Genomic DNA, 25908 nt, shown 5'->3' on the forward strand with positions numbered 1-25908 from the left:
GCCACTTGTGAAAGGCTCCGCACGCAGGGAAGTGCTGGCTCTTGCAGCAGTCAGCTGATGCCCTGAAGCCAGAGGTTTGCTCACTTGTACCTTGGTGTGTCTAACCAGAATACGCGCATTGTTCTGAGCCCTGCCTCAGCCCCATTGAAATCCAGCCACCAATACCTGATTTTCTCGCCTTCCGTGGCTGCGAGACGCAGCTCCATGGAGGAGCTTTCCTTTCATTCCTCCGAAATGCAACACCCACTGCCACAGCTGACTGATCCTCGGGCCCATTGTCATGGGGCATCTTCACGAAGAGGAGCAGATTAGCATGTTCTAGGTGCTCTTACGTCTACTATCACTTTCATAATCCACAAAACTTCAAGTTTTCTGCAAGTCACCTGACTCAACCAGCCAGAAAAATGGACAAGCTGAGCACGTAAAACCCTCATCTCTCCCTCAAAGACACCCTCACTGCTGGGCTTCTCACTGCGAGCAGCAGGGATGGTTGTGGCAGTGGGACCACCAGGCTGGGGCTTCCTGCGTCCAACTGCTCTGCTAACGAGTGCCACAGTGAAGCTTTCATCCCATCGATGTGAAGAGAGACACCGTGTCATTGTCAAAATCCTGATTTATTCGTAATGTTTTATTTCTGATGTACTGAAATATCTACACTCTGGGGAGATGCTTCCTCTCCAGTTCTCAGTCCAATCCATTCACGAGATTTAGTTTAAAATTCTGAGTAATTTTGGTTCCCTCAAAAATGCATTTTCTGATGAATTTACCAGATTGTTCTGGCTCACCTTCACTGACAACCCCAAATAGTCCAATATCATGCACCAAGCTCTCCCCATCTTTTTGGATTTTGATTAAACCACATGGATTTTCCCATGGATTGGTGTCCCGTGATTTGAGTCACTAGTGTCTTGTGAACTCACAAGTGTCTTCACTTGTCCAAGACAAGTTCCAGTTGAAGCTGTGTGTGTGGCTGGAGGACTACTCCTCTACCTGCTGCCGTGTTCACCTCCATCATTGCCCCCTGCACAGAGCCTCAGAAGGAGTGGTTATAGACCTATTCAGACTGTATTAAGTTAAAATTGTCCAGTGGTGTATTTTGTTTGTTTTTTGTTTGTTTTTTTTTAAAAAAAAAAAAGTTTTCTCATCATTTCCTCTTCAAAAAGCAGCACAGGGAAAAAGCTTTGCATAAACTTACACCTTTATCACCCGTGTGGAGCTCCACACCTCTAGTTCTTCAAACTCCATTGCAATCTAAAGGGGATAAATCAACATTTCCTGAGGGTTGGCAAGGTTGGAAGGAGGAGAGGAAAGGAAGGGGACTGGCACACAGAGGGCTGAAGGTACCCACGGACAGCCAATGCAGGGAGAAACACTCCCTGGGTCGGCACGTGACAGCAATGCCCAATTTCCCTGATTTTGCTTTTGCCAAGAAAATTCCCCCAAAGCTGCGGTGCAAAGTTTGGTCTCCCTGCGCTGCTGTCTCCTCGCTGCCTCCTTCTCTCTTCTCTGCCTCCTGCCTTTTCAGGACAGGGACCACCTTTTCATCCTCTGCCCGTACAGCGCCGAGCACCCCGAGGCTTTCTGGCGGCAGCTGGGGTTTCGGGGGGCTCCCCCAGCACAAACAACAACAACCTTCAAAGCGCCTCTCGGCACGCAGCTGCTCTGAGGGCAGCTTCAGGTTTCCCCCACCCCCTTCTCCCCATCCCTCCTTGCAACACCCACCTGGCAGCTGGTTAAAAACAGTCTTCGGGTTTTTCAGGTGTGTTGGAGGGATTTACCTGACATATTCCCCCCCCCCCCCCCCTACACACACCTCCCTTGCAGTTGAGGTCCCGGATTTCATGGCAATGGTAGTTAATCTAACAGTAGAAAGCTCCGAGATTATTTGGCTCTAAGGCTTGGGTGCTTGCCCAGCTCTGACACACGCACACACACACACAAGTTCACTTCTGCAGCGAGGGCGCGAGCGATGCCTCTCCTCCTCCTCCTCCTCCTCCTCCTCCAGCCCGTCACGGAAGGGCTGGCTCTCCAGCGAGGGAGTTCCACCTCCTGCAACTTTCTCCCTCGCTGCTCCCAACCTGTGCTGCCGGAGTTTCAGCCAGCCAAATCCCTTCTCGCAGGAATTTCTCCCAGCCCTCTCCTCCGCGTCGCGAGCGCCATGGACCCCCGGCAGCCAGCGAGCTGCTGCTGCTGCGGGAGGGGATTTTCAGCGGCGAGGGCAGGGAGGCAGTAAACTTCAGGAGAGGTCTCTCCTGTCCCAACAGGTAAGGCACGCTGCTCGCTGCTGCGGGAAGTCGAAATGACTCAGGGAGAGGTCTGTACAGCGTGGATGGAGGAAGGCATGGAGGATGGAGAGATTGAGTTGTGAAACTGCTTTTTCACGTGAGTAACTTTCACTGGAAACGGCCTCATCCGAAAGATTCAGGCTTCGGGATGCAGAGGGAGAGCTTTTTCATCTTTTCCTCCCTTCTGGAAGCCGTAGAGTGGGGGCTTATGGATGGAGCTAGGAAAACCTTTGGCCCTGTTTGCATGGAATTTGCATCTGGTCTTAACTGGACTTAGCTGGGGGACCTGAGCACGCCGCAGACAGTGCGGGCAGGTGGGCTCAGGGCAGCGAAGGCAGCAGGGCAGGCGAGCAGGGGCCAAGCAGAGAAGCGCCCGGGCGCGCACACGGGGCTGGGTGTCTGCAGGGAGCGTGCTGGGGCTGGAGCAGATGGAGGTGCTGCTGCACGAGCCGTGATGGCGCCCGGCCGTGGGCTCAGCTCTTGGCTCCACACAACCTCACCGAGGGGCAGGCGGTGCCCCACCAGCCTCCTGCCCCATCCTCCCCGCTGAGAAAACCCTGCTGCTGGCTCAGAGCAGGAGGATCCTGGAGGATCCCCGAGCGCAGACGCGGTGCTGGTGTTTCCCCGGCCAGCGCTCGGTGCCCGTCCTGGGCAGCAGAGCCTGGGAGCCCCGCACACCCCGGGCCCTGCCTCACTCAGGAGCGCACACCAGTGGGTGCAGGTTTGCATCAAGGCAGCTCTTTTCACCACCAGGTGATGGCAAACCAAGATGAAACCCTCCAGCAAATCCCGTCCCAATCCATGGCACGCGCACAGGAGTTATTTTTCCTGTACATGTGCGATGTTCAGAACAGAGGTGAAAATGAAGGGAAGGAGACCCGGGCTTGGAGCAAACCGGGCCCTTCCAAATGGCAGTTATCAGCTAATCAGCCTCCCAGGGCAATTAGAAGGCTTGGTGGTGTGCAGGGCTGCGGAGGGGCAAAGATCAACTGTCACACAATGGGGCTCGCTCCGGACAAAACTCTCTTAAAAAAGCTGGTGCTAACTGAAAACACTCCAGGGTTCATGGAAAGTCCTCCTGGTTTATGGCTGGAGCTGGGGGGCTGCGTGGGGGCTGGCAGGGCTGCAGAGCTCCTGCTCCTGCTTCACCCAGGCCAGCAGGGCTCGGCGTGCTCGGGCTGCGGGATGGCAGGGAGCCCGCTGAGTCCTCCGCCCCGGGGCAGAGAGGGGCACGGGACATGGCAGGAGCTGGCGAGGCGCCGCGGGCTGCCAGCTCCAGAGAGCCAGGAGGTTATCGGAGCCTCGGGGCTGGAAAGCAAACAGGCTGTATCAGGCTCCTGAGGAAGGCTGGGCTGTCTCGGTATTCGGGGAGGCAAAAAGCACCGGGCTTTGTATTGTGCACCCTTATCGCCTGCTAATACGCAGCGCACCTCTCCTTATCGGCACCGGTTCAGGGACATCCGCCTGTCTGATAAGTGCTGGGGTTCCCCAGGGACTGAGCAGGCTTCTAACCCCGCCGGGTGGGCTCAGCCTCTGCCCCTCTGCCCTCTGAGGGCAGCCGCTCCCCTGCTGCAGCCTGCGCCGCGAGCCCATTTCAAACCCGAACGCTCGCGGAAGGCAGCGCGTCTCCCAGCCCTCCAAACAAACAAGCATCACTCATACGTGAAGGGAGAGTTCAAAGGAGGCGTAACACCTGGAATCAAACATCTGTTAGAAACTAATGCGTTTTGCATCCTACGCTCCTGCCAACTGCTCCAAGGCAAGTCCTAGAGGATTCTTGCAGCTACCTCCGCGCTGCACAAGTGGCATTCCCTGCTCCGTGCTCCTCTCTTTGTGCTTTGCCACGTGTGGAGGGTGCGAGTGCAGCTGTACCTCGAGCAGTGGCCTCTCTCCTGTATCATGCATGAGCATAAGAGGATTAAATACCCTCCTTTTTTATTATTTTTTTTGCCTCTGGGTTGGCAACACTGATGCTCCATTGTCTATTAGCAAGCTGATTTGCTGAGCAAGCGATTTTCCTCTCAGCCACAGTTCTTTCCTTGGCAATGGGGCAGGTGCTGGTTTATTAGCAAAGAAACTTTCTTTCCTAATTCTTGGAAGAAGGAGCTCCAGGGAGGGGCAGGCTGCAAGGGCTGTTAGGAAGGTTAGTAGCTCAGAAATGAATGAGCAGCAGGTTTGAAATAAACCAAAGGAAGTATTATTATTTATTTTTTTTTTCATACAGAGGGCATAATTAAATTCTGGAACGCGTTGCCACAGGATATTGCAGAGGCCAAAAGCATACTCGGCTTCAGACAAGGTTTCGATCCGTTTGGGGTGGATGGGTGCAGGGGAGGCTGTTAAACACGGCAGCCCAAGAACAGCTCCAGTGGCTACTTGCACTTTCCTCCTTGTGGAGCTCCGTAGGACTGATCCCAGGCTGAGCTTTGGGAAGGTGCCGTGACTCAGGCAGCCCGGGACGTGCTGGTTATGCTGTGAACAGACTCCTTGGGCTCAGGCTGACCAGGACGCTGCCCTGCGTGTGCAGGCTGGCACCAGGCACTGTCACAGGTGCTGCTGTGTCGGTCACAGCTGCCTGCTCGCAGAGGTGTTGCAATGCCCAGATCTTTCAGAAAGGTGTTTCCAGCAGACGGTCCGGAGTGGGAGGGAGAGCAAGGAGAGCTGACAAGGACACGCTGCGGCAAGGAGACCAGCCTGGGCAAACATGCCTGTCTGGGGGGTTAATCCTTCCTCGGCTGAATCCCCAAGCTCCCCAGGCACTGGGCTTTGCAGCAGCTTGTATGGCTCCGGTGCATTGGGACTGTGGGTACAGAAAGCAGCAGCAAATCGGGTGGGCTGCTGCGGGCAGGACTGGGAGCCGAAGGGGGTTTATGGGCTTGGGGGGACCTCGTTGCGCCCAGTAAAAGTCTGCTTCAGGGAAATTCTGTGGCACAGCTACCTGTGTCCTTTTACAAGTGAAGATCGTGCCCTGACCAACTCATTCATCGTGTCCTCGGTGTCCTTAGGCTGCCTCTGAACACGCGAGAGGGGCAGCAAGGAGCAAGGCAGACAGATGGCAGCGGGCAAGGATGCTGCAGGCAGAGCGGAAAGCTGCTCTCCCTGCTCTCCTTCGGGCACCAGAAGGGAAAGACCAGCGGGGTGCTGGGCAGGGGGAAGAGCAGATATTCCTACTAGAGCAAGGACAGGTCTGCGGCTGGATGAGAATTGCCTGGGAGGAGAGAAAGAGGCAAGGAAGGAGGCACGGAGGCTGCAGGGCAGAGTGGAGCCGAGCAGTCCGTCCTGCTGGGCGCTGGGCTCCTGACCTGCATCCATACGGGCACGTGCTCCTTTGGCCAAATCTTCACGCCAGGATGCTCTCAGACTCCTTCCCCCAAAAATTTTGCCAATAACAGAGGAACGTGAGTGCCTTCCCCAGAGGGAACCATGGGGAAGGGCATCAGAGGACTGCCAGCACTCAGGTGATGTCCTCGCTGCAAACACCAGGGTGGGTTAAGGCATGGATGAGGTCCCCCAGGGTCCAAGAGCTCGGGGCTGGAGCCCCTTCAAACACGGCTTGGGGGGAGCAGAGCCCAGCTCGGATTCACATCTCTGGGGGGTCGGATGGGGGCTGTGTGCTGGGATCCCAACAGGGATCTCACAGGCTTTGCAGCACCTAAATAAACAGCTGTTTTGTGAGCAGCAGGATTCATGAAGCTGGGTTGCCCGCGGCACTCACTCTTGTGTGGATTCTCTGATGTCTAATAATTGGGTTGGGCTCACATTAGAGCCTTTTCTTCCAGCTGGGAGTCCTAATTTGGATTTCTCTCCTCTCTCCTGCTGATTTTCACAAGCTTGTGCAAACCTAATGCCTTTCAAGTCTTTACCTATCTGGTTAAATTTGGCCGAAACTGGCCGGTGGATCTGGAAAATAGCAGGGAGAACTGACAGTGTGGTCTCACGCAGCAGCTTCCCTCAGTGGTCTGACAACAGGGGAACTATTATCAGCGCAGGATGATTCGCATCCCAGGCATGAGGACAATGTGAAAGGCTCCCTGTGGCTTTTGGCAGGAGTTAGCAATCAAGAGCAAGCCCGGGATCCCTCGTGGGCTCTCGCAGCCTGTGCTGACGGTCACGGCACAGTCTCCGGGCCGGTGGGGTTGCAGTGCCCGAGGTTTGTGGCCCCGTGCACTGACAACCTCCGTGGGAACCGGCTCCCTGAGAGCGGCCCCGGCAGCAGCAGGGTCAGGGCACGCTCACGCGAGTACCTGGAGGCTGCGGCTGCCTCCTGTGCCAACACGCCTGGGCTGCTGCTCCCCGCTGCCCGGCCCCTCGCAGCCTGCCTGCCGAGCAGCTCCCACCCAGCTCCCTTCCCTCCAGCCCTGCCCTCATCCAGCCCCCCGGTGCTGCTCTGTTTTATGGCCAGCAGGTAGCCAGTCCCCATCAGATCCACCAGCGGGATCTGCTGTGTCCTGCCCGGCTCCTGGCTGCCCCAGCTGCTGTCCTTGGTCAAGGAGATGGTCACCTCCAAACCGACAGCTCCTTGGTTGTCTGTGCGATGGCAGCTTCTGGACCATGGGTAGGACTTATCCCTGCTGTGGGGAGCTGGGGAAGATGGGGTGATCAGCAAGGGACAGGCAGGGAGAGTGGAAGGGGGTTAGGGATACTGCATAAGGGTGCTTCCCCCTGCCCATGGCACAAGTCAGCCCCCTGGTATCACACTCCCTGTGGGACAGGAGCTGGTGGCAAAGTAATGCTGGCCCTTGGCAAGGGCTGGGTGTTGTGGGGTGGCCGAGCTGCCGAGCCTGGGCTCAGACCCCCCCTGAGCGCTCCATGGCTCCGGAGCTGTGCGATTGACTCTTGCTCTGGAGCGATGTCGCAATGCCAAGACAGATAAAGATCGCTGACCCTTATAGCTGTGTGGGAAGCTCAAGCCTGTTCAAGTTCCCTGCGCCTCGCAGACGAGCTCCTGGAGGCTCACAACAGTGACAGAAACCTCAGCTATGTGACACGCCGAAGCCAGGCTCCCTGGCATCCTCACGGAGCACTGGCTGGAAAGCACACACTGTGGGTGGAAAGGGGACAGGAGAAAGCCTTTGGCTTTATGTGCAAGGTGTTCCCTTGCACGTGACAGAAGATGGCTTGGAGGTGAAGACGTGTAGGACCTGCTTGCTTTGGTGAAAGAGCAAACCAGGGCAGCAGGCAGAGCATCAGGACACGTACAAAGACACCAGGATGGGGCAATGGGTCCCCAGGAGGAAGGGGTGAGCTGGTTGGGGGAGGCACCGTGGAGGAAGGTCCCTTACAGCCAGCCTGGAGCCCAGAATCCGACCGGGGGTGACCACCAGCTGGGGGGACAGACAGACCTTGGGACCAAGCACCCCACTGTGCTCTGCTGCCAGCCCTGATCATGGTCCTGGTGGGATCCCTCACTGGCCAAGGCAGAGCAGACCCCAGCAGTGCCACAGCACCTCGGAGTGAAGCAGCGTGTGCCCACCCTGCAGCCAGCAGCCCGACCAGACAAAGGGCTGTCCCAGCACCAGCCTGGGGCCCGGACCACGCCACCCAGCTCAGTGACTCACTGGCTTCCCCACAACTCCCTCCAGAGTTTCCATTCCTCCAACACCCCTGGGAGGCTGCTCGCCCAAGCTCCCCGTGGTACCTGAGCTCCCCAGGGTTAATGCGCTTGCCTGGTCCAGCAGGTAGGTGATGGGGTGAGCATCTCTGTGGTGCTTGTAAGGCTGCATCCATCCTGCTCTGGAGTCCTGTGTGAATCTGGCAGTCCAAGCGAGAGCCGCTGCTCCATCGTGATGTAGCCCTGGGTTGGAAGCACCTGCACCAGGTTTTAAATGATCAGCTGCCTCACTCCAGGCTGTTTAGAAAACTGGAAACAATTTCCAAAGGTCTATCCAAGCTATTTGGAGATTGGAAAGGTGAGATGGGGAAGAAACAGCTTGGCTGTGCCCTAGTGAAATCTGCAAGTCCAGCAAAAAGCTGTGCCCACACAAGTGCAGTCCCCGAGCAGGCTGCTGCAGAACTGTCCTGCCAACACCAGCTCTTCCAAAACCATCCACAGGCACTGGAAAACCCTGAGATAAACTGAGGAAGGGAGCACCATAACTTCAGGGACAATTCACATTAGTTTTCTGGCCCTGCGTCGTACCTCCAGGATGCGTTTCTTCTGCTTCACTGCAAAACCAAGCTCAGCGCAACCAAATCCAGAGCCCTAAGGACAGTGCCTGCCGCTAGCCTGGGCTCAGCACCCCACTGAGAGAAATGCTGCCGAGAACATGGGAACGGCTCCGTGCCATGGCTTGGGAAGGGATCAGTTTGTTTGTTTTGCGAAGTCCAAGAGAAACAGTTCAGAAAATACCCAGCTCCCCGCAGAATGCAAACCCCACAGGCCTGGCTTTGTTAGATGCCAATGGGAAACTCAGAAGCTGAGCGAGGCACCAAGAACAGGAGGACCTGATCCCGACAGCGTTGCTGCAATGAGGAAAGGACAAGCATTATCAAGCACCAGCCCCTGAGCAATGTGTACACGGGTTATTTTACTGCTGGGAATCGGAACGTCTCACAGACAGCCCAGCACCTGCACAACAAGCGGAGTTTTCAGTCGGTGACTTTCAAACGTGAAAAACCCCACGGACTGCTTTCTGATTGACCCTACTCAAAAGGTGGCCATGAGGAGATTGCCCTGACCATGGCTGAGCCCCTTCTGCTCCGTTACCACCAATGCAGGAGAAGACAGAGTCCAAACTTCCACTCACTTTCCCAAATCCTCATCCCAAAATCTTATAGAACTTGCTTCCTGCACTCTCCCTCTATTCCCCCATGACCACCAAATTTCAGACCCACCCCTGAGCTGCCCCACTGCTGGTTATTAGAACAACCAGACACAGCTCCCTTCTCCCCCAGCTCTAGTGCTGGGAGCCTCCAAGGTGTTGGTGTGCTCAGGGATGGTTTGGGTTGGTATTTACGCCAGGTGGGAGGTTGTTTTGTTAATGGAGAAACAAAGGAAGGAATGGAAAGAAAAAGCAAAAAGAGAGAGAGAAAGAGAGATAAGGAGAGAAAGAGTTTGGGATGCATGCTGAGAAAAGAGCTGAAGGGAAAGAGCTGTTCTTATTTTCCCATCAAAATTATGACTTTTCTCTGCTCTTCTGATCCCAAAACTTCAGGCCAAGCCCCCACCGCAGCCAGCGAGGGGAATGCTGCTCTTCGTGCATTCGTCTTGTTTTGTGTTTGGGGTTTTGATTGCTTTTAAATGCTCCTCTTGAAGGGAATCAGAAGGTGGGGCCGGGGCCACACCTGCTTCCTGGCAGGCTGCAGCGTTGGGCTGTGGTACAGCCAAAAAACATGGCAGCCCCATGCCCTGGGGCCCCCGGGGTCCGTGCCCCAACCCCGGCCGCTCGCCCCGGCCGGCGGAGCCGTGCCCTGCACCGAGCCCCCCGCAGCGCCCGTCCCCGCGGCCACCCCACGCACAGGCTTTGAACCTCGGCGCCGTGTTTGTTCCCTCGTTTCAAGCCAACAGATTGGGGCATGTCTCTGACAGAGGAGCCCAATTTGGATGTTAAATTTAGACGCGCGCTCGGGCTGTGATTAGAGATACACGAGTGTTTACTGGCTCTGCGGGGAGTTTGCATCTACAGGGCTGAGGGCGAAGCCCCTCGAGGCTCTCTGATCCTCGCCTGGTGATTAGGAGAGGAGGCTGAATCACCACCTAATGATGCTCTGGTATTTCCCCCAGTCAGGAGCTTGCCTCCCCTGCCTTGCTCCGTCCCAGTGAGGTGCTTTCTCCAGCACATCTGCCCCCCATGTGCACCCAGCTCCTGGAGGGCACCGTGCCCAGGGGAGCCATGCAAGAGAGGTGCAAAGACCCTTCATACTTGGGCAAGAAGCAGGATTAGAAGTATCAGATCCCGTGAGATGATGGAGCAGGGCTAGGTGAGGGTATTTAAGTGTCCAGTGCTTGCAGCCCCGAAGCAGGTATGGCCCTTGCCCATGAGTCCCACAGATTGTGCACTGGCAGCACAAGGACATGGGACAGCACAGCTCAGAGGAACAGGCAAAATGTTTCTCCTGATCTACCAGAAAAATATGTCACAAATTTCACCTGGTTCTGACATGGAAATCCTTGAACATCTTTGCAAGTACCCCTGAGCCTGTCCGCGCTGCTCCTGCCTGGCTGCCCAGCTCCCACCTCCCTCTGGGATTTTAAGTGCCAATAGATTGATTTTATTCCATTTCCACTTTATATGCAGCTTTTCCCATGCTGCAAGAGTCACAGAAAGCTGCCGTGTTTCTGTTAGTTTGTTAAGGACATCTGTCAGGGGAGATCCCAACAGGGCTTTCCCTGAGTCAAGGCTGGAGCTCATTGCGTTTGCCCCATTTCAGAGCAATGCACCCCATTTTCCTGCTGAGCTTCACAACAGCTTTTGGAAATGGCCCACTCCCATTTCTGCATGGTTCTGCACTGTGAATGTGGTGTAAGTGATTCCACTTTCTGCCCATAAGCAAAATGATCTATACACTAACAGCTATCATTCTGTCATCGTTAGAAGCTGTCCTTGTAAGCTCTAGATCCAAACAAAAATGAAGCTGCTAGAGCTGAAGGTTGGTATGTGGAAAAAGAGAAGGGGATCTGCAAGGCCATCTCCATCTGTTATGAGGCAGTGGGCAGAATCAAGGTGCTGGAGAAACCTTGATTTAATGGGCCACACCACTTTTTGAGACAAATAAGAGGCAGTCTGATAGCTGAGCTTGTATTCCAGGTGCTAGTTAACATGTGGACAAGCTGGAGGGACCTTGAGCACATCAAGAGAGCAAAAATATCAGCATGCGTTTTACGAAATTCTGCTGCTCCATCTGCAAACGTGGGCTTGTGCAGAGCTGCACAAATAGCGACAGGATTTCCTCTGGTACAGAAATTGTCCAGGCAGATACATACGCAGTAGTCGAGGTGATGAAATTGGACATCTCAGAGCACAGGCAGGTGCTGGCAGGGGGCACAAAGGTCTCTGTGTGCTAACGTTAGGGCTTTGGGCATGGGGCCTGCTGCAAAAAGAAACTATAAGACTTCAAGAGCTGATAGTGATGTCTACTGGAATATTCTCCCTAAATTTTGGCTGTGCCTTTCACTTTTTCAGATTATTTCCAGAGGAAATGAGGCTTCTGCCTCGTGCCCTGTGTGTGTAGTAACTCTCCATCCTTCATAATAACTGCTGAAGCCATTGATTGCCTTCAGCCCAACTTGTAATTGAGAGCAAAGCTCTCAGAAATATGAGGTCACAACAGGTTTTGCAAAATAATTAGCTGGACAGAGGAGTAAAAACCCCACAGAGGAAAAAAAAAACAGCAACCTGAGCGAAGCCCTTCTTAGATGTCAGGAAATCTACAGGCAACAGTCAGGTTAAGGACATTCCAGGAGAGATTAAGAAGAAAGTTTGCATCTTGTTAAATGCCAGAAAACCCACTCCTTGCTCAAGGTTATCCTCCCATATTGAATTGCTGGTGCCCAAGAAGGCATGTGCTCCAGCTCTGGCTTTTCTTGTGGTTGTGCAGTTCATAACGTCTCTGCCTTGTGGGTTCTCTGATGTCTTATAAGAGATGAGTTCACACTGCCATTTCAGTACAATTGAATTAAAAAGTCAATTAGCCCAGATACAAAGCGATCGGCTTCATTAATTCGCCTGCTCATGGAACAACACTGTATTTTTGTTGCTGTTTTATCCTGCTGTCTTATTCCACTCTGAATTCTATGTGACTTTTCCTGCTCCCCAGTCCTAGCAGACACACGCGCACGCAGCATGCATACACCTTCTTTCCAGGTTCAGCAGTTGAAAATGTTGGAAGGGAGCAGCTCTAGGCAAGTCCCTACACGCTGCAAAACTCTTAAGCGCGGTTAAGTAACGAGCAGATCTTTTAAGAACATGGTTTTCAACTCCTCAGAAGGAACAGCGTGCCTTTCTGGATGAGCTTGCACAGTCCTCCACGTTTTTCTTTGTATGCTGTGCGTTTGTGACTGTGCTGTATTTCCTATAAGTGAAATGACGTCATCACAAAAATGAGTCCGAGGTTTTATTTTTCACTTATGGCAAATCCAAATTGCATTAACTTGTCTGGAGCTCTGATAGTTTCCTAGAGACAAAGGCTTCAACTCAGCTTGAGACCATTTGTTGCAAATGAATGGCCACGGCAGGGAGATTGCTGGATGATTGGCACCTACTTACTAAGGAAAATGTGATTGGAAGGGAGCATCAAATTTACAGCTTTGTATTTATCAGTAATTAGCTATCTCAGTGAGAGAATATGACACAGATTGCTAGTTAGGCTCCAATAATTTGTTCCTAACATTCGACTTGACTTCTAAACTAAACTAGTTCTGGCTTTTAAAGAGATGAGTCTTGAAAAAGTGTCTGGAAAAACAAGTCTTCCCTGTTTCAATTAGGAATGTGCCAAATGACTGGCAGGTACTTGATATATAATTTAAATTTAAAAGAGGAAGAAACAGTTCTAGATAAAGATCTTCAGGGATATCTAGGGGAAATATATGCACCTATATTTAGCTCATCCCTGGCTTCAACCCCTAAATGCACACACAGCAGCACGCACTTAGCTTTTCAAAAGAACAGGCCTTGATCCCTTAACAAGCCCAGCAAAGCTCACTAATAAAGTTACAACCTTGTTATTCATAGATGTGCTCCCCGGTTCCCTCTGTGACATCAGACTCACGTCTTTGATACTACATATTCACAGAGATAAATCACAAAACCACAGACTTTCACGAGTTGTTAGAGAGGGAAGGAAGCTGATGGCGGGTGGTCATGGATGACAGGAATCCTGACCCTGGGGCTTTGCCATGAGAAGGAGGAACCAGGGAAATTACTCAGCAACTGACAGAGACATGGTGAAAGTGTCTTGCTAGAAAACTGCTTTTTCAAGCAACGCAGATGTTCCAACCAGAGACAGATCTAAGAATTAGAAAAAGGGTTTGGTAATTGTGATACAACTTGACTATGAGCTCAACTAGAGTGGGCAAAAAGGCCTCATGCTGTAGGGCTGGCTGATAAGAAGGAATTTGTACAACATAGCAGGGCATATCTACTGGGAAAAGGAGGAAAGATTGCTGTAGGAGGAGAAGAAAGGGAAAAACAAGCCACAGGGAGAGACATCAAGTCACAGTTGGTGTGTAAGCTCTCGAAAATATTTTGCAAGAACTTGTGTGGAGAGAGAAGTTAAGATGTAGAAGGGAAGATGGAGAAACAGATTGGAGGTGAGGTTTGGGTTGGGGCTGGGCAGTTCAAATATGCTGTTTGACTAGGGAGAAGGCAGAACTGAAGGGGGGTAGAAACGATATGCAGAATAGGAAATCAGCTTGATCATGACATTTCACAGAGCATTTCACATGGCATGTCACACTTTTACTATAAGGGAAAAACTTTAAGGAAAAAAAGTGAGAAGCCCTGGGGGGGACAGACCTCTGGGACAGAAGGGAAAAAAAGAACTGAGATACCAACCATGCTGGCAAAAGTCAGGGTAGAGAGAGTACAGAGGTAAAGACAGACTTTTCCTCTAGCACACTGGCCTTAATAAAACTACCTCTCTTCTATACTTGCCAGAATTACCCATGTTTTTCTTTTAATCCCTGCAGGACCTGAAGAGACACCACACCATGGAAATCATTACCAAGAGGCACTTCCTGAGTTTTGCTGTTTTACTGGTGCACTGCACGGTCCGTGAGGCAAGCTGTGAGAAAGGCAACACGTCCCCTCTGCACTTCACCCACTTCTTCTACAATGCCACCATCTACGAGAATTCAGCTCCCAAGACCTACGTGGAGAGTTACGTCAAGATGGGGATTTACAAGACAGACCCCGAGTGGGACATCAGATACAGAATAGCTTCTGGGGACACCACCGGTCTCTTCAAAACAGAGGAGCACGTGATTGGGGATTTCTGCTTCTTGAGGATAAGAACCAGGAGCAGCAACACAGCACTTTTAAATCGGGAGGTCAAAGATAGTTATATGTTGATAATCAAAGCCACAGAGAGCACTTTTGCCTATGAAGCCTGGGCCAAAGTCTTGATCCATATTCTGGACAGAAATGACTTGAAACCTCTCTTTTCACCCCCCTCCTACAAAGTGTCCATCAGAGAAGACACTCCTCTGAAAACAGTGGTCAGCACGCTCAGTGCCACGGATGCCGATGCTGGCCAGAATGCGGAGTTCTACTACTCCCTCAACACCAAGTCAGACCTATTCACCGTACACCCCACCACGGGAGCAGTTATGACCATGGGCAGGCTGAACAGCACCCATCGAGGCAGGCACCACCTGCAAGTTTTGGCTGTGGACAGAATGAGGAAGATCACAGAGGGGAATGGCTTTGGGAACCTGGCTAGTCTCACTATCCAAGTGGAGCCATCTGCCAGGAAACCCCCCTCTATCTCCACCGTGAAGGTGACACCTCCCGACTCAGCTGAAGACTTGCTCTATGCAACCCTGTCTGTAGAAAGTGGTGACTCGGAAGCAGGAATAGATTCAGTTGACCTTGTGGATGGAGATCCAGGCAGGCATTTCAAAGTTATCCCATCCTACTTTGGGAGCACAGAGTTCATGATTGTGTCAACCAAAGAAGTCAACTGGCTACTCTACCCCTTTGGTTTCAACCTCAGTCTGCAAGCCAAGGACAAGAGCAAGCCACCACTTTTCTCTCCTGTTAGAGTTATACATATACCTCCTGCCAAGTATGTCTCTGCCAGATTTGAGAAAGAAGTGTACCGGGTCCAGCTCAGTGAATTTTCCCCAGCTGGAAGCCAAGTTGTAATGGTGAAGATTACACCAGTCTTCCCAAATCTTAAATATGTTTTGAGACCCACTCCTAACAGCACAAATTTTAAAATCAATCCTCACACTGGGCTGATAACTAGTGTCAGAGCAATGGACTTCCATGAACAGTCTCATTTTGAACTTGAAGTTACAACCACTAACAGCCATACATCCACAGCTGTTTCCATTGACATCATTGACTGCAACAATCATGCGCCAAGTTTTAGTCAGTCTTCATACCGGGGGGCCTTTGATGAGAACACTCCTCCTGGTACCAGTGTCTTAACAGTAATGGCTACAGATGAAGATGAAGGAGACAACGGCTTTGTAACCTACACCATAGCCAACCAGAAATCAGTCCCCTTTGTCATCGACCCGTATTCTGGCATCATTTCCACCTCCAAGTCGATGGACTATGAGTTGATGCAGAGATGGTACCATCTGCGAGTGTGGGCATCAGATTGGGGCTCACCTTTCCGTCACGAAACGGAGGTGTACGTCTCCCTCGTGCTCAACAATGTCAACGACAACGCCCCTGTGTTTGAGAAGGCAAGCTGCAGTGGCAGCATCCCCCGGGATTTTCCTGTCGGGAACCCTGTGGCCACGGTCTCTGCAATCGACAGCGATGAGCTGCAGCATATCAAATACGAAATCAAGTCTGGCAATGAGCTACGGCATTTTGAATTGAATCCCATCTCTGGAGTAATATCCCTCAGAATATCTCTGAGAGATCTTCCCTCTGAACAGCCACTCTTCTACTCTCTGAAAATAACTGCAACAGACGGAGAGAACTATGCTTTGCCGACATCTGTAAATATCACTGTGGTCAGCCAAGGTCTCCCAGTCAAAATGCAGTGTGAGGAAACAGGAGTACTGAAGCAACTGACAGAGACTATCATACACTCCATTGAGTCTCAGTCCCAAGGCCATGGGCAGGATGACGAAACTTCTCTGAACTTGCACCTTATAAACCATAACGCTCCCAAATTTGATGACAGCTTTCCACGATCTATTGATATCATAGAGACTGTTCCCATCAACTCAACTATTGCAGACCTTTCAGCTGTTGATCCTGATACTGGTTTTAATGGGAAACTGGTCTATGTGATCTCGGATGGAAATGATGACAGCTGCTTTACCATTGACCTGGAAACAGGTCTCCTTCAAGTCCTTACTCCTTTAGACCATGAACGAACCAGCTTTTACATTCTTAACATTACTGTGTACGACCTTGGCACACCACAAAAATCATCTTGGAAACTGCTGGCTGTGAATGTGTTGGATACCAATGATAACACTCCTAAATTCCCACAGGGTGCCTACTGGGTGGTGGTACCTGAAAATGTAGCAACAGGGACAACAATAGCTCAGCTGAAAGCAGAAGATGCTGATACAGATGATAATGGGAGGGTAAAATATTCTCTGCTAACCCCCACTGACAAGTTTGCCATTAACAGTGTCACTGGAGAAGTGACAGTCACGGGTGCACTGGATAGAGAATCGTGGCCCTGCTACGTGCTGAAAATCGAAGCCAGGGACCAGCCCAAAACTGGCTACCAGCTGTTCTCCGTTACAGATCTCACCGTGACTCTGGAGGATGTGAATGACAACACCCCGCAGTGCCTGCCAGCCCTGAACAGTGTGAAGGTCCCAGAGGACCTGCCTGTAGGAACCATTCTCCTCTTTCTGGAGGCTTTTGACCCAGATGCTGGCTCTGGGGGAGAGGTGAGGTACAGCCTCATTAACGACGAGGAGATGATGTTCCATGTGGATAAGCTGACTGGGGCGCTCCGGTTAGAGAAGGAGCTGGACTATGAGAAGAAGGACTCTTACAATCTAACCGTGCAGGTCAGTGACAGTGGGAAGCCCTTCTCTCGCTCTTCCCTCTGCCACCTGGAAGTGAACATCCTTGATGTCAACGAGAACTTGTACCCACCACGCTTTGCCTCCTTTGTCTTCAAAGGCTGGGTGCAGGAGAACAGCCCCGAGGGCACATCAGTGATGATGGTCACAGCAAAGGATATCGACAAGGGGAAAGATGGAGAGGTTCAGTATTTCCTCCGAGAGGGCACTGGCCTGTCCATCTTCCGCATTGAAAAGGACACAGGTAATGCAGCTTGGTTTCAGGGTGCAACTCAAGGGCTTAAATCATGTGTTTTGTTTTGCTTTATTTTCATTATTTATTTTTATTTTATCCAATGTATTCAAATCCTCCCACTTTGTGCAGGGATGTACAATGTGCCTCCCTGTGTATGGGGAGGAACGAGCATGGCTTGTCTGCTCTCCCTCAGAATACCCAGGCCTTCGTTTTCACTCTTGTACCAAATTACCCTCAGCTCAAGCAAGCCCTCACCTTCCACACAATCTCATATCCATGCAAGGCTGGTGCCAAGGTTCATATCTCCAGCAAAAGCCAGGAGGCAGAGCAGAGACACAGACTGGTCTGGCATTAAGGATAAAGTGATCTGAGTGCCCTCGATCCCTCACAAGCCCTGTCTGTCATTCCTCTAGGCACCATCCGGACCATCGGACCACTCGACCGAGAAGGGACGTCTCACTACTGGCTGACAGTGCTAGCTCTTGACCTGGGAACAGTTCCTCTGTCTTCTGTGACTGAAATCTATATTGAAGTCACCGATACCAATGACAACCCACCTCAGATGTCCAGGCCTGTCTTTTATGCCTCTGTGATGGAGAATTCCCCACCAAACACATCTGTCCTTCAGCTCGATGCATTAGACCCTGACTCCAGCTCAGAGGGAAAACTGACTTTTCACATCCTAACTGGAAATCCTCAAGGACTCTTCACCATTAACCTCGTTACAGGTAAGACTGACCCGATTCGGCATTGGTTTTTGAGGCTTTCAGGTGCCCAAAGGATGTTTCATATTCAATATAAAGAGCCCACAGAGCTGCATTGTCATCTCCTTCTGCAGCAGAAGTCCCAGTCTCCAGATACACGGTGTGGGGAGGCTCACAAATAAAACCCTCAACCTGAAGGCTTCTATTTGCTCTTAGAGCGACACAGATGTGCTGTTTTCAAAGTCCTGCACAGAGAGAAGGAGCTGCGTTTAATATTCCCCCTTATAAACAACTGGCCTACTGCACAGCCTGAGCCAGCAAACACCCTTCTGAAGGTGACTATTTGCTCCTGGGACAGAGCAGGGCAGGATTAATAAAAATGAATCCCACTGCATTTAAAAGCTCCACCCATCCTCCGGCACAATTAGCGTAGTTAGTACAGTAAGCCTCTTCTGCCATCTTCCTAGACTGTATCTTTCATCTGAGGATTAATTACCAGATCTTTCAGAGCCATCAAAAACCCACTGATGTTTGGTGTAAACAGCTTCCTCAAACTATCCCAGCAGTGCTGACATTGGGCCAGTCTGGCAGGGAAAGCTGCGCCGTGCCCTTCGCTCCATCAGCTCCTGCGAGGAGACGGAAGGGAGGGCGCAGAGCCTCACTTTTGGAGAGGATTAATTGCATGACTTTGATCTCTTGCGGGTGATAAAAGCAGTTCACCTACTGCAGCGGGAGAGCAGCCTGCTCTCAGATGGGAAAGGAGCTGGGTGCACAGAAAAAGGCTGGTGCAGCTCTCGGTTACATGCTCCCTGGTGGCTCTCTGGCAGCCCTCTACAGCTGGCTGGGAGGAGGGTGTTAAGAAAGTAATTGTTATGCTGAAATGCTGAAATCCTTCTGGTTGCAAGAGATTTGTAGGGTGTCTGTACGTGGCACCATGTGGATACAGATGGAGATGTCAGCTGCACCTCTGCCACCCCCAGTCAGAAGTCTTTTAGCCAGGTCAGGGCATTGCTCTGTATCTGACCTTCCCACAAAGCCCAAATAAATGTGGACAGCTCAGCCCCGTGGACAGCTTGCACAAGTGCTGGGTTCCTGCTTGCACCCATCACCCTGCAGGACATCCAGCCTTCTCCATGCTCTCAACAAGGAAAACTTTCACCCTGGTGTGAGCGCAGCCCCACAAAGCCATGAAAAGACGAGCGGCACTGGCAAAATTCGAACATCTGCGAATGAGACGCCTCACCTCTAAGCCAACCCTTTAATTCCCATCTTAGACAAAAAAAGCTCTGTCGGGTGTGAGTCACCTCCCATCCATTTCTCTCTACAGTCAGGTAATTTGCATGTGAAGAGTGATACGTTTGTCAGTCCGTAAGAAACTCAGGAGCTGATCTTATCTCTTGGCCAGTTGCTGGAGGTCTCTTCTTTAAACCCTGAGCTTGGAGGTTGTTTAAGGACCTGCTTCCAAGCCTGATGAGGATTCATTTTTCCTTTTCTTTGCATGTGTTATCCAAAAGAACAAATGATTACCTGCAAACGTTGGCATAAACTGAGCAGTTTATATCCTCGTGCTTACAGTATCTAAAGAGAAGTCATCTACTACTACTGCCAGAAAAAATATCACAGCTTGTCTAAAGTTCTGAGCTGCAGGCAGCTTATTGGAACCCCTGTGATATTTTTGTTTTGCAGATAAGGACATGCTAGTTGCTCCATTAAGTAGAATAAAAATATAATCTTTGGTCTCGGCCTGGTGTTGGCAGATGAACCGCTGGTGTTTCAGTTTCTGGTCATTCATATCAGTGCAGGGCTGCATTCAAAAAACAGTTGTCCTAGTGAAGTGCTAATGAAAGGAATTATTTTTAAACAGGAAAAGAGAGGAAGCACTGCAAGTATCTGAGCACTGCAGTGCTACTAGAGCACTGGGGTTTATTCTGGATTTTTAGTTAGGACATATCTTTTGTTGTTCAAATGCAATAAATGTATCTCTTGCCTTATTAGCTAGAGGAAACCATCATGAAGAGACTCGTTAGCAGCTCAGTTCCTGAGATGCCAGAGGTCTGTATGACCCAGCTCCCCTGGGAGCTCCCCCTAGGAGCCCCTTGGCAGAGAGATAGGAGAGGAAAGTTGTTCTCATCGTGCGCACTGAGGGAATTCAGGACCCGACCGACTCCTGCAACAAGCATGTCTACACCCAGAATAACCCTGCAGAATAGCCCGGGATAATTATTGAGGGCATGGTGCCACACTGCTGCAAGTAACCTCTTTCTGCTCCTGGAGCCAGCTCGTTCTGCATTTGATCCAGGATCCCAAGAGGAGGGTGGGCTGACCAGCGGAGACAGACCCAGCAGGGACCCTTCTCCTCCTGGGGCCTTGGCAGGACACAAGAACAGCCACGACAACTGTCCCCAGCAGGGCTGGGCTCCTCCAGCAGCCCTGAACCACCACAGAAGGGCTCTAAGCTCTTCCAGCTCTCAGTTCCCTCAAGAGGGTGGAGAAAAAGAGGGAAAATAAATGAAAGGCTAATGAGAAGAGGGAATAAAACTGCGCAGCGAGATGAAAGCTTTCTGCCATGGGCGATGGAATCTCTCCAGCCCAGCCTGGCAGATGGTGCAGAGCAGCTTTTATGGGAGACAGATAGAGAGATAGAGAGATAGATGGAGAGATGGAGAGAGAGTTGGGTTCGGGGTATTTTGCTGGAAAAGTTTTCAGCTTGTTTTGTGCTGGGTTTGAGTCCCTGATGCGAAGCAGCAAGTTCCAGTCCAAACAGGATTGGGAGGAATGAGGAGACTGTGGCAGGAAGAGTCAGGATGAAGCCATTTCTCCTGCTGAAAGTCTGTCTGGAGAATCCTTTTGCCTTGGACTATTCACCTCCAGCTCCTACCTATTGCTTGTCCTGGTGTTTCTCCTGCAGTGTCCGTGTCCACAGGCTTCCCAAGGCTGCCTGTTGTTGCCTGCATTGCTCTCCGTGGAAGATCACCCCAACACAGCCCTGAATGTGAGGGCTGGCTGCACTGCTGCTGCCAGAGCCATGTACCACAGCTCCAGTGCAAAGCCAGCTCAGAACAAAAAGGGAGGTGATAGGAGAGAGCAGAGAGTGTGGAATGGAAACAGGCGTGGGACAAGAAAAAGAGGATTTAAAGGGAACGGCCTCTTCCCTTCCCCAGCTCCTGTGAAAGCCTTGTTGCTTAAAAACCTGATTCTGGCTATTTTAACTATTTGAGATTTTCCTCCCTGCAGCCAGGGCGGGGGGCCAGCAACCTCCACCCCAGCTCTGCTCTTGCCAGCAGAAGTTATTACTCTTTTTTGTTCCCTGACAACAACGCACTGTTAATTTTGCTGCTCCTGTTCCAACACGACCAGCTTTCCTCTCTCCCCTTTCCAGGCAGCGAGCGGGAGAATCGCAGACAATCTTTCCCATTGCTGCATGTAGGTAGGTGCTAGGGAAGGGCTTAAGCCTGGCTGCATGTAAGCAGGAGAAAGGATCGTTTCTGGACCTCCAGGTGAGCACTGAGCTCAGGGAGTCGGCCAAGTGCAGTCAGGACCCTCAGCAGTTTTGTTCAGCCACCAGAAGTCCCATCAGAAACCTTCGGGGCCATCTATGTGAGCACAGACAGGACACCCACTCTGGCTGCTGCTCTCTAGAGAGGCAGGGATTGTGCTGACAACACGCAGGTGCACACACCAGAACACTCTCATTAAAAACTGAAGGGCACTTCCCAGGTCCTTGCAAGGGGCAGCAGGAGGAAGGGAGGAACTTTTTCCCCAGGCCACAAAAGCTGTCAGCAGTTTTCCTTAAATAATGGTTTCTGCTTCCATTTGAGCCCTCCGGCCTCACAGGATGTATAACCAAGCAGCAACAAATAGAAGTAAGCATGAATTCCAGCTGGCTTCTCTCGAGCACTTCGTCTGATCCCCGTCCCCCTGTCTCTGGGCGCTCAGCCGCCACGGGAGCACCGCGGGCAGGTTGTGCATGGTGGCAGCCCTGTGTGGGAATGGGAGCAATGAACCCTTAACCACGAGGGGTTTCTGACCTCATGGCAGAGCTGTATCCACCTCTGGGGAGCAACTGGGAGCTGCAGTTGGGCTTGGGGTGAGGGACAGAGGGATTTTGGCTGGGGTCAGGCGGAGAAGCCAACCCTTTGACTTGTGGTCACCAGATAGGAAGCTAAACCCCAAAATGCTGACTGAGTTATGGCACAGGTACGTGATGGAGAGCAGAGACAGCTCTTGCTTCCCAGCAGATCTGAGCATCCTACGTAGACGCTCAGGATAACCATTAAGCCCCAGTCCACCTGCCATCACAGTCCTTCTCCAGCTGTAAGAATCTCAGCTATGATCCTGTTTCTTTCATTTTTATTGTTAGGTCGCAGAAGAATTTCAGGGTGTGGCCAGGCAGATCCAAATAATCTCTTTAGAGTGGTTTAAGTTCCTTCCATCAGCTGGCATGCAGTAACCAAGTGCACACTTGGTATTAGTCTGTTGCAACTGAATTTTGCAATCGGATAAACTGGAAGTGTCCGCAGTATCCCCACAGGTACTGGGTGGCTCCATTGGCGATATCCAGCTACATGCCCTATGGACTTGTCAGGCCAAAATCATGAATCATTCCCTGAAGTTGCTGAGTTTCAGACTTCGCTCCCTGCCCTCTCCAGCCTATTGGCAATGTGGACGGGAGCATCACAGATCTCAGCAAACCACTGCTGTGATTCCCTATTTAGGCCCCCACTAAGAGAATATTTCCATGCACATCAAGATTTTTTGCTCCTGTTGGAGCCCTTCCGCCTCTCACAAGCCTGGGAAGAATTCAGGAGCTCCCCAGCCAGGGTGCTCCCAGGCCACTGCCGAGTTCTCGTCACCTGACAAAATGTCAGAAGGAAGAGTAGAGAGAAAAAAAATCCGTGACATACGTGCAAAAAGAGCCTTTCAAATCTTCTTGTCGTAGCACATTAAGGAGTGTTGATTTATGATTGTAAAGGCATCAAATAAATGTTTAGTGCAGCGCCTGGTGCCAAACACGAATAATTTGAGAGAAAAAGTGGAAACGGTTAATGATAGCCTTGTTCCAAGCAGCTGCTCCTCACTCCCTCCTTCAGCTGCCCGATGTTTCCTGCAGCCGTTTGGAATGTTCTCCTGCCCATCATGCTTAAACAGCAACACACCAAAGAGTTATGATACAACTGAAAACAATATTGTTAATTAAAACTTTTTGGCTTTGGACCAGACATGAAAGTTGAGAGGGGTTCACGCCACTCTGATCTGTAAGCCCTTCAGGATGCACAAGCGCACGTGCTCACACCACTGCAAGTGCCTCCCATGCAAAGCATTTCCCAGCAGCAAAGGTCTGCATCACTGCTGTTGCTTGGCAGGAGAATTCACCCTGATTTTTATTTGTGTGAGGAAGCAGGGCTTCCCTGAGTGAGGAACAAATGCCATGGAACAGCAGGAGGTGCAGGGAACGGACAAAAGAATTCATGGGTGTCAGACTTGAGGGCCATCAGAAAATCATGTGTTACATGCATAATTTCCATCGTCTGTAAAATAATTGTGCAAATGGTCTAGAGCCGCTTTTCAACAATGGTAAAGAGTCAAGGCATGTGGTAAGGACTATTATCAGACAAGACATGGAAACTCAAACCTCAGCTCCATCCTTTCCACACTTTCGTCTACTCCGCTTAGGCCAAAAAGAGGCAATTATGATGATTTTCATTTAAACTCTACTTTATAAAAGCCATATTTTCCCTCCTGCATCCAGCCTATTCCCTGCAGTTAAACAATATTTATTTTTTAGAAAACCCTCAAATCTTGCAGGTGTTAGGGGACTGACCCCATCTCTCAGCAAGGGTTAAATAATGCACCGACATTACTATCAACAATGTACCTTATTTTTAGCCTCAATGCATTTGTTCTAGCGGTAGAAGAGAGGGTATTTCCCAAGACAGACGGCAAAGTTTTGTCAAAACACTGTAAATTACAAAGAGCAAGGTTCAACACGGGGAAAATAGGAGTTGAGACATGTTAAGAGGCCGAACTTGTGCCAGTGCACACAGAACGTTTCTGACTTAGAGGCATAAGAAAGGCTTTGTTTTCACCGTCCTGCAGCCTTTCTCACCAAGTGCCTCACCACAAGGTCTTCACACCCCTCAGCTGAGGTGGGCATCGGGTGGGTGACACATCCCTCGGGGTCCCTGCAGGCAGAGGAGGGAGAGCAGCCCTTCCACCCAGCGAGCCGCATTGACAGATGCTCTCTGCAGATACCTGTTGTCTCCTCTGACCCCAACAGGAGCAAGGAACAGCCCTGCTAGGCATGCTCACACTGTGCACATGGGGATTTGATCAGCCCTTGTTCTCCTTGGACGCTGAGTCTTGAAGCTCAAAGGTGTTTTTTTTTTCCTTGGCAGGTCTGATTTCTACAACTTCGCGGCAGCTGGATCGAGAATACAAGGCTGAACATATCCTAGAGGTGGGTAATGATGATTGTAATTAGCTTTATTTACTTACAAGTGTATTAAGTCCTCAAAGAACTTTCCTTGCAAGTTGGAGCACAGAGAAAGAATCTCATCCCATCAGCTCCCAACTGCTGGGAAACTTAATTAAATGGTGTGCGTTGCCGTAAGAGACAGCTGCAGCAGGACTGCAGGGTTTATTATTTCCTTGCTGAAGACTGGAGCAAAAGGCCTGTTCTGGAAGCTGTGGGAATGTAGGAAGAGGGCTGGAATTGTCCTCTAGCAGGATGGATAATAAATTGCCAAAGAAAGAGGAATCCACCGTCATTTATCTCGCTGTACCGAACATCATTCTGTAGCTTTGCACTGCCTGCCCCCATCCCTAGCCGCTCCAAGCCATAGGTATTTACATTATAGGGATCTCAGGGTGTTTCAGGCTGTCAGGGTGATTGAGGATAAAACATTTCTGTCTGCAGCGCAACAAGCTGGGAGCATGCACAGGCACAGCAAAGCAAGGGTGGGCAATAACTTGCTCAGCCGTTGCAATACAGGCTGAGATTTTTGGTTGTGTGGCCCCTAATGACAATGGCCTGACCTCGCAGTGGGGTCTGACCCACTCCCTGCCCTGCTGAAAAGCAGGAGCCCCGCAGCACATGCCATCTACTTGCACAAGCCTTGCAAGGTACAGCCACCAGGTTTTGCTCTGTGGAAAGGAGCAATGTCTGAAAACATTGAGGTACAAACGTAGATCCATGTGAAAACCCTATCATCCTTCAGGATGAGGGAAATAGGTAATGTTCATTACCTTCAGCCTGAAGGCTGGCAGCTCACAGCCCAGGAGACAACGAGCAGCTCTATCACCTTCTCCTTTGGCTTGCTGGCAGGTGGCTGTTTCTGACAACGGGGACCCAGCCCTGAAGTCCACCAGCAGAGTCGTGATACAAGTCCTGGATGCCAACGACAGTCCCCCCACTTTCCCCCACAAGCTCTTCATGGTGCAGCTCCCCGAGAGAGAAGCCTCAGAGACACCACTGCCGGTCTACAGGCTGATCGCTTCTGACCGCGACCAGGGCCAGAACAGCCAGGTCACCTACACCATCGAGGAGGAGGAGGAAGGGATATTCACCATCAACCCCACAACTGGCATGGTGTTCTCCAGGAAGGCTTTTCCTGCCTCCGAATACAACATACTGACGGTGAGAGGAGAGGGAAACAGGGAGTGGGTGGAGAGGGAAGGGAGCAGAAACAGAAAAGATAAAAGAAGGAAAGAGGTGGATGAAATACAGGGGTGGGAGGAGATCTTGTATGAGATAAGGGTGGGCTAGAGAGAGAGAAAGTGGGAGGGAGGGCATGAGAGGTGATGCAGAAGGGAAGAAGCTATAGAAAATTGAGGAGAAGATTGAAATGGACCATCCCATGCGCCATCAGAGATTGTCATGGTGATCCACAATCCCATCTGGATGTGGACCCAAACATGAACAGCCCTTGAGTTTCAGGATTAGGGCTCACCCTCTTCTGTGGGTCTTCACGAGCTTTGTGACCCAGGCCCCCGCTGTGCATTCAGCTCGGCAGGCTT

General features: G+C 51.2%; 1 protein-coding gene across 1 annotated transcript in view; it reads left to right on the plus strand.

Annotated features, from left to right (window-relative positions):
• Window positions 1–13932: 13932 nt before the first annotated feature.
• The window catches only part of FAT2 (FAT atypical cadherin 2), a gene marked incomplete at both ends in the record, with an annotated part of 42237 nt that continues 30261 nt past the window's right edge, over window positions 13933–25908 (plus strand). The window contains 4 exons of the mRNA XM_082771989.1: window positions 13933–17197; window positions 17602–17916; window positions 24288–24349; window positions 25217–25528. Of these exons, the coding sequence (XP_082628115.1) occupies window positions 13933–17197; window positions 17602–17916; window positions 24288–24349; window positions 25217–25528 (3954 nt within the window). The remainder of the gene's footprint in view (window positions 17198–17601; window positions 17917–24287; window positions 24350–25216; window positions 25529–25908) is intronic.

This window comes from Aythya marila, assembly GCF_965140915.1.
Source record: "Aythya marila genome assembly, chromosome: 14".
Taxonomy (NCBI): Eukaryota; Metazoa; Chordata; class Aves; order Anseriformes; family Anatidae; genus Aythya; species Aythya marila.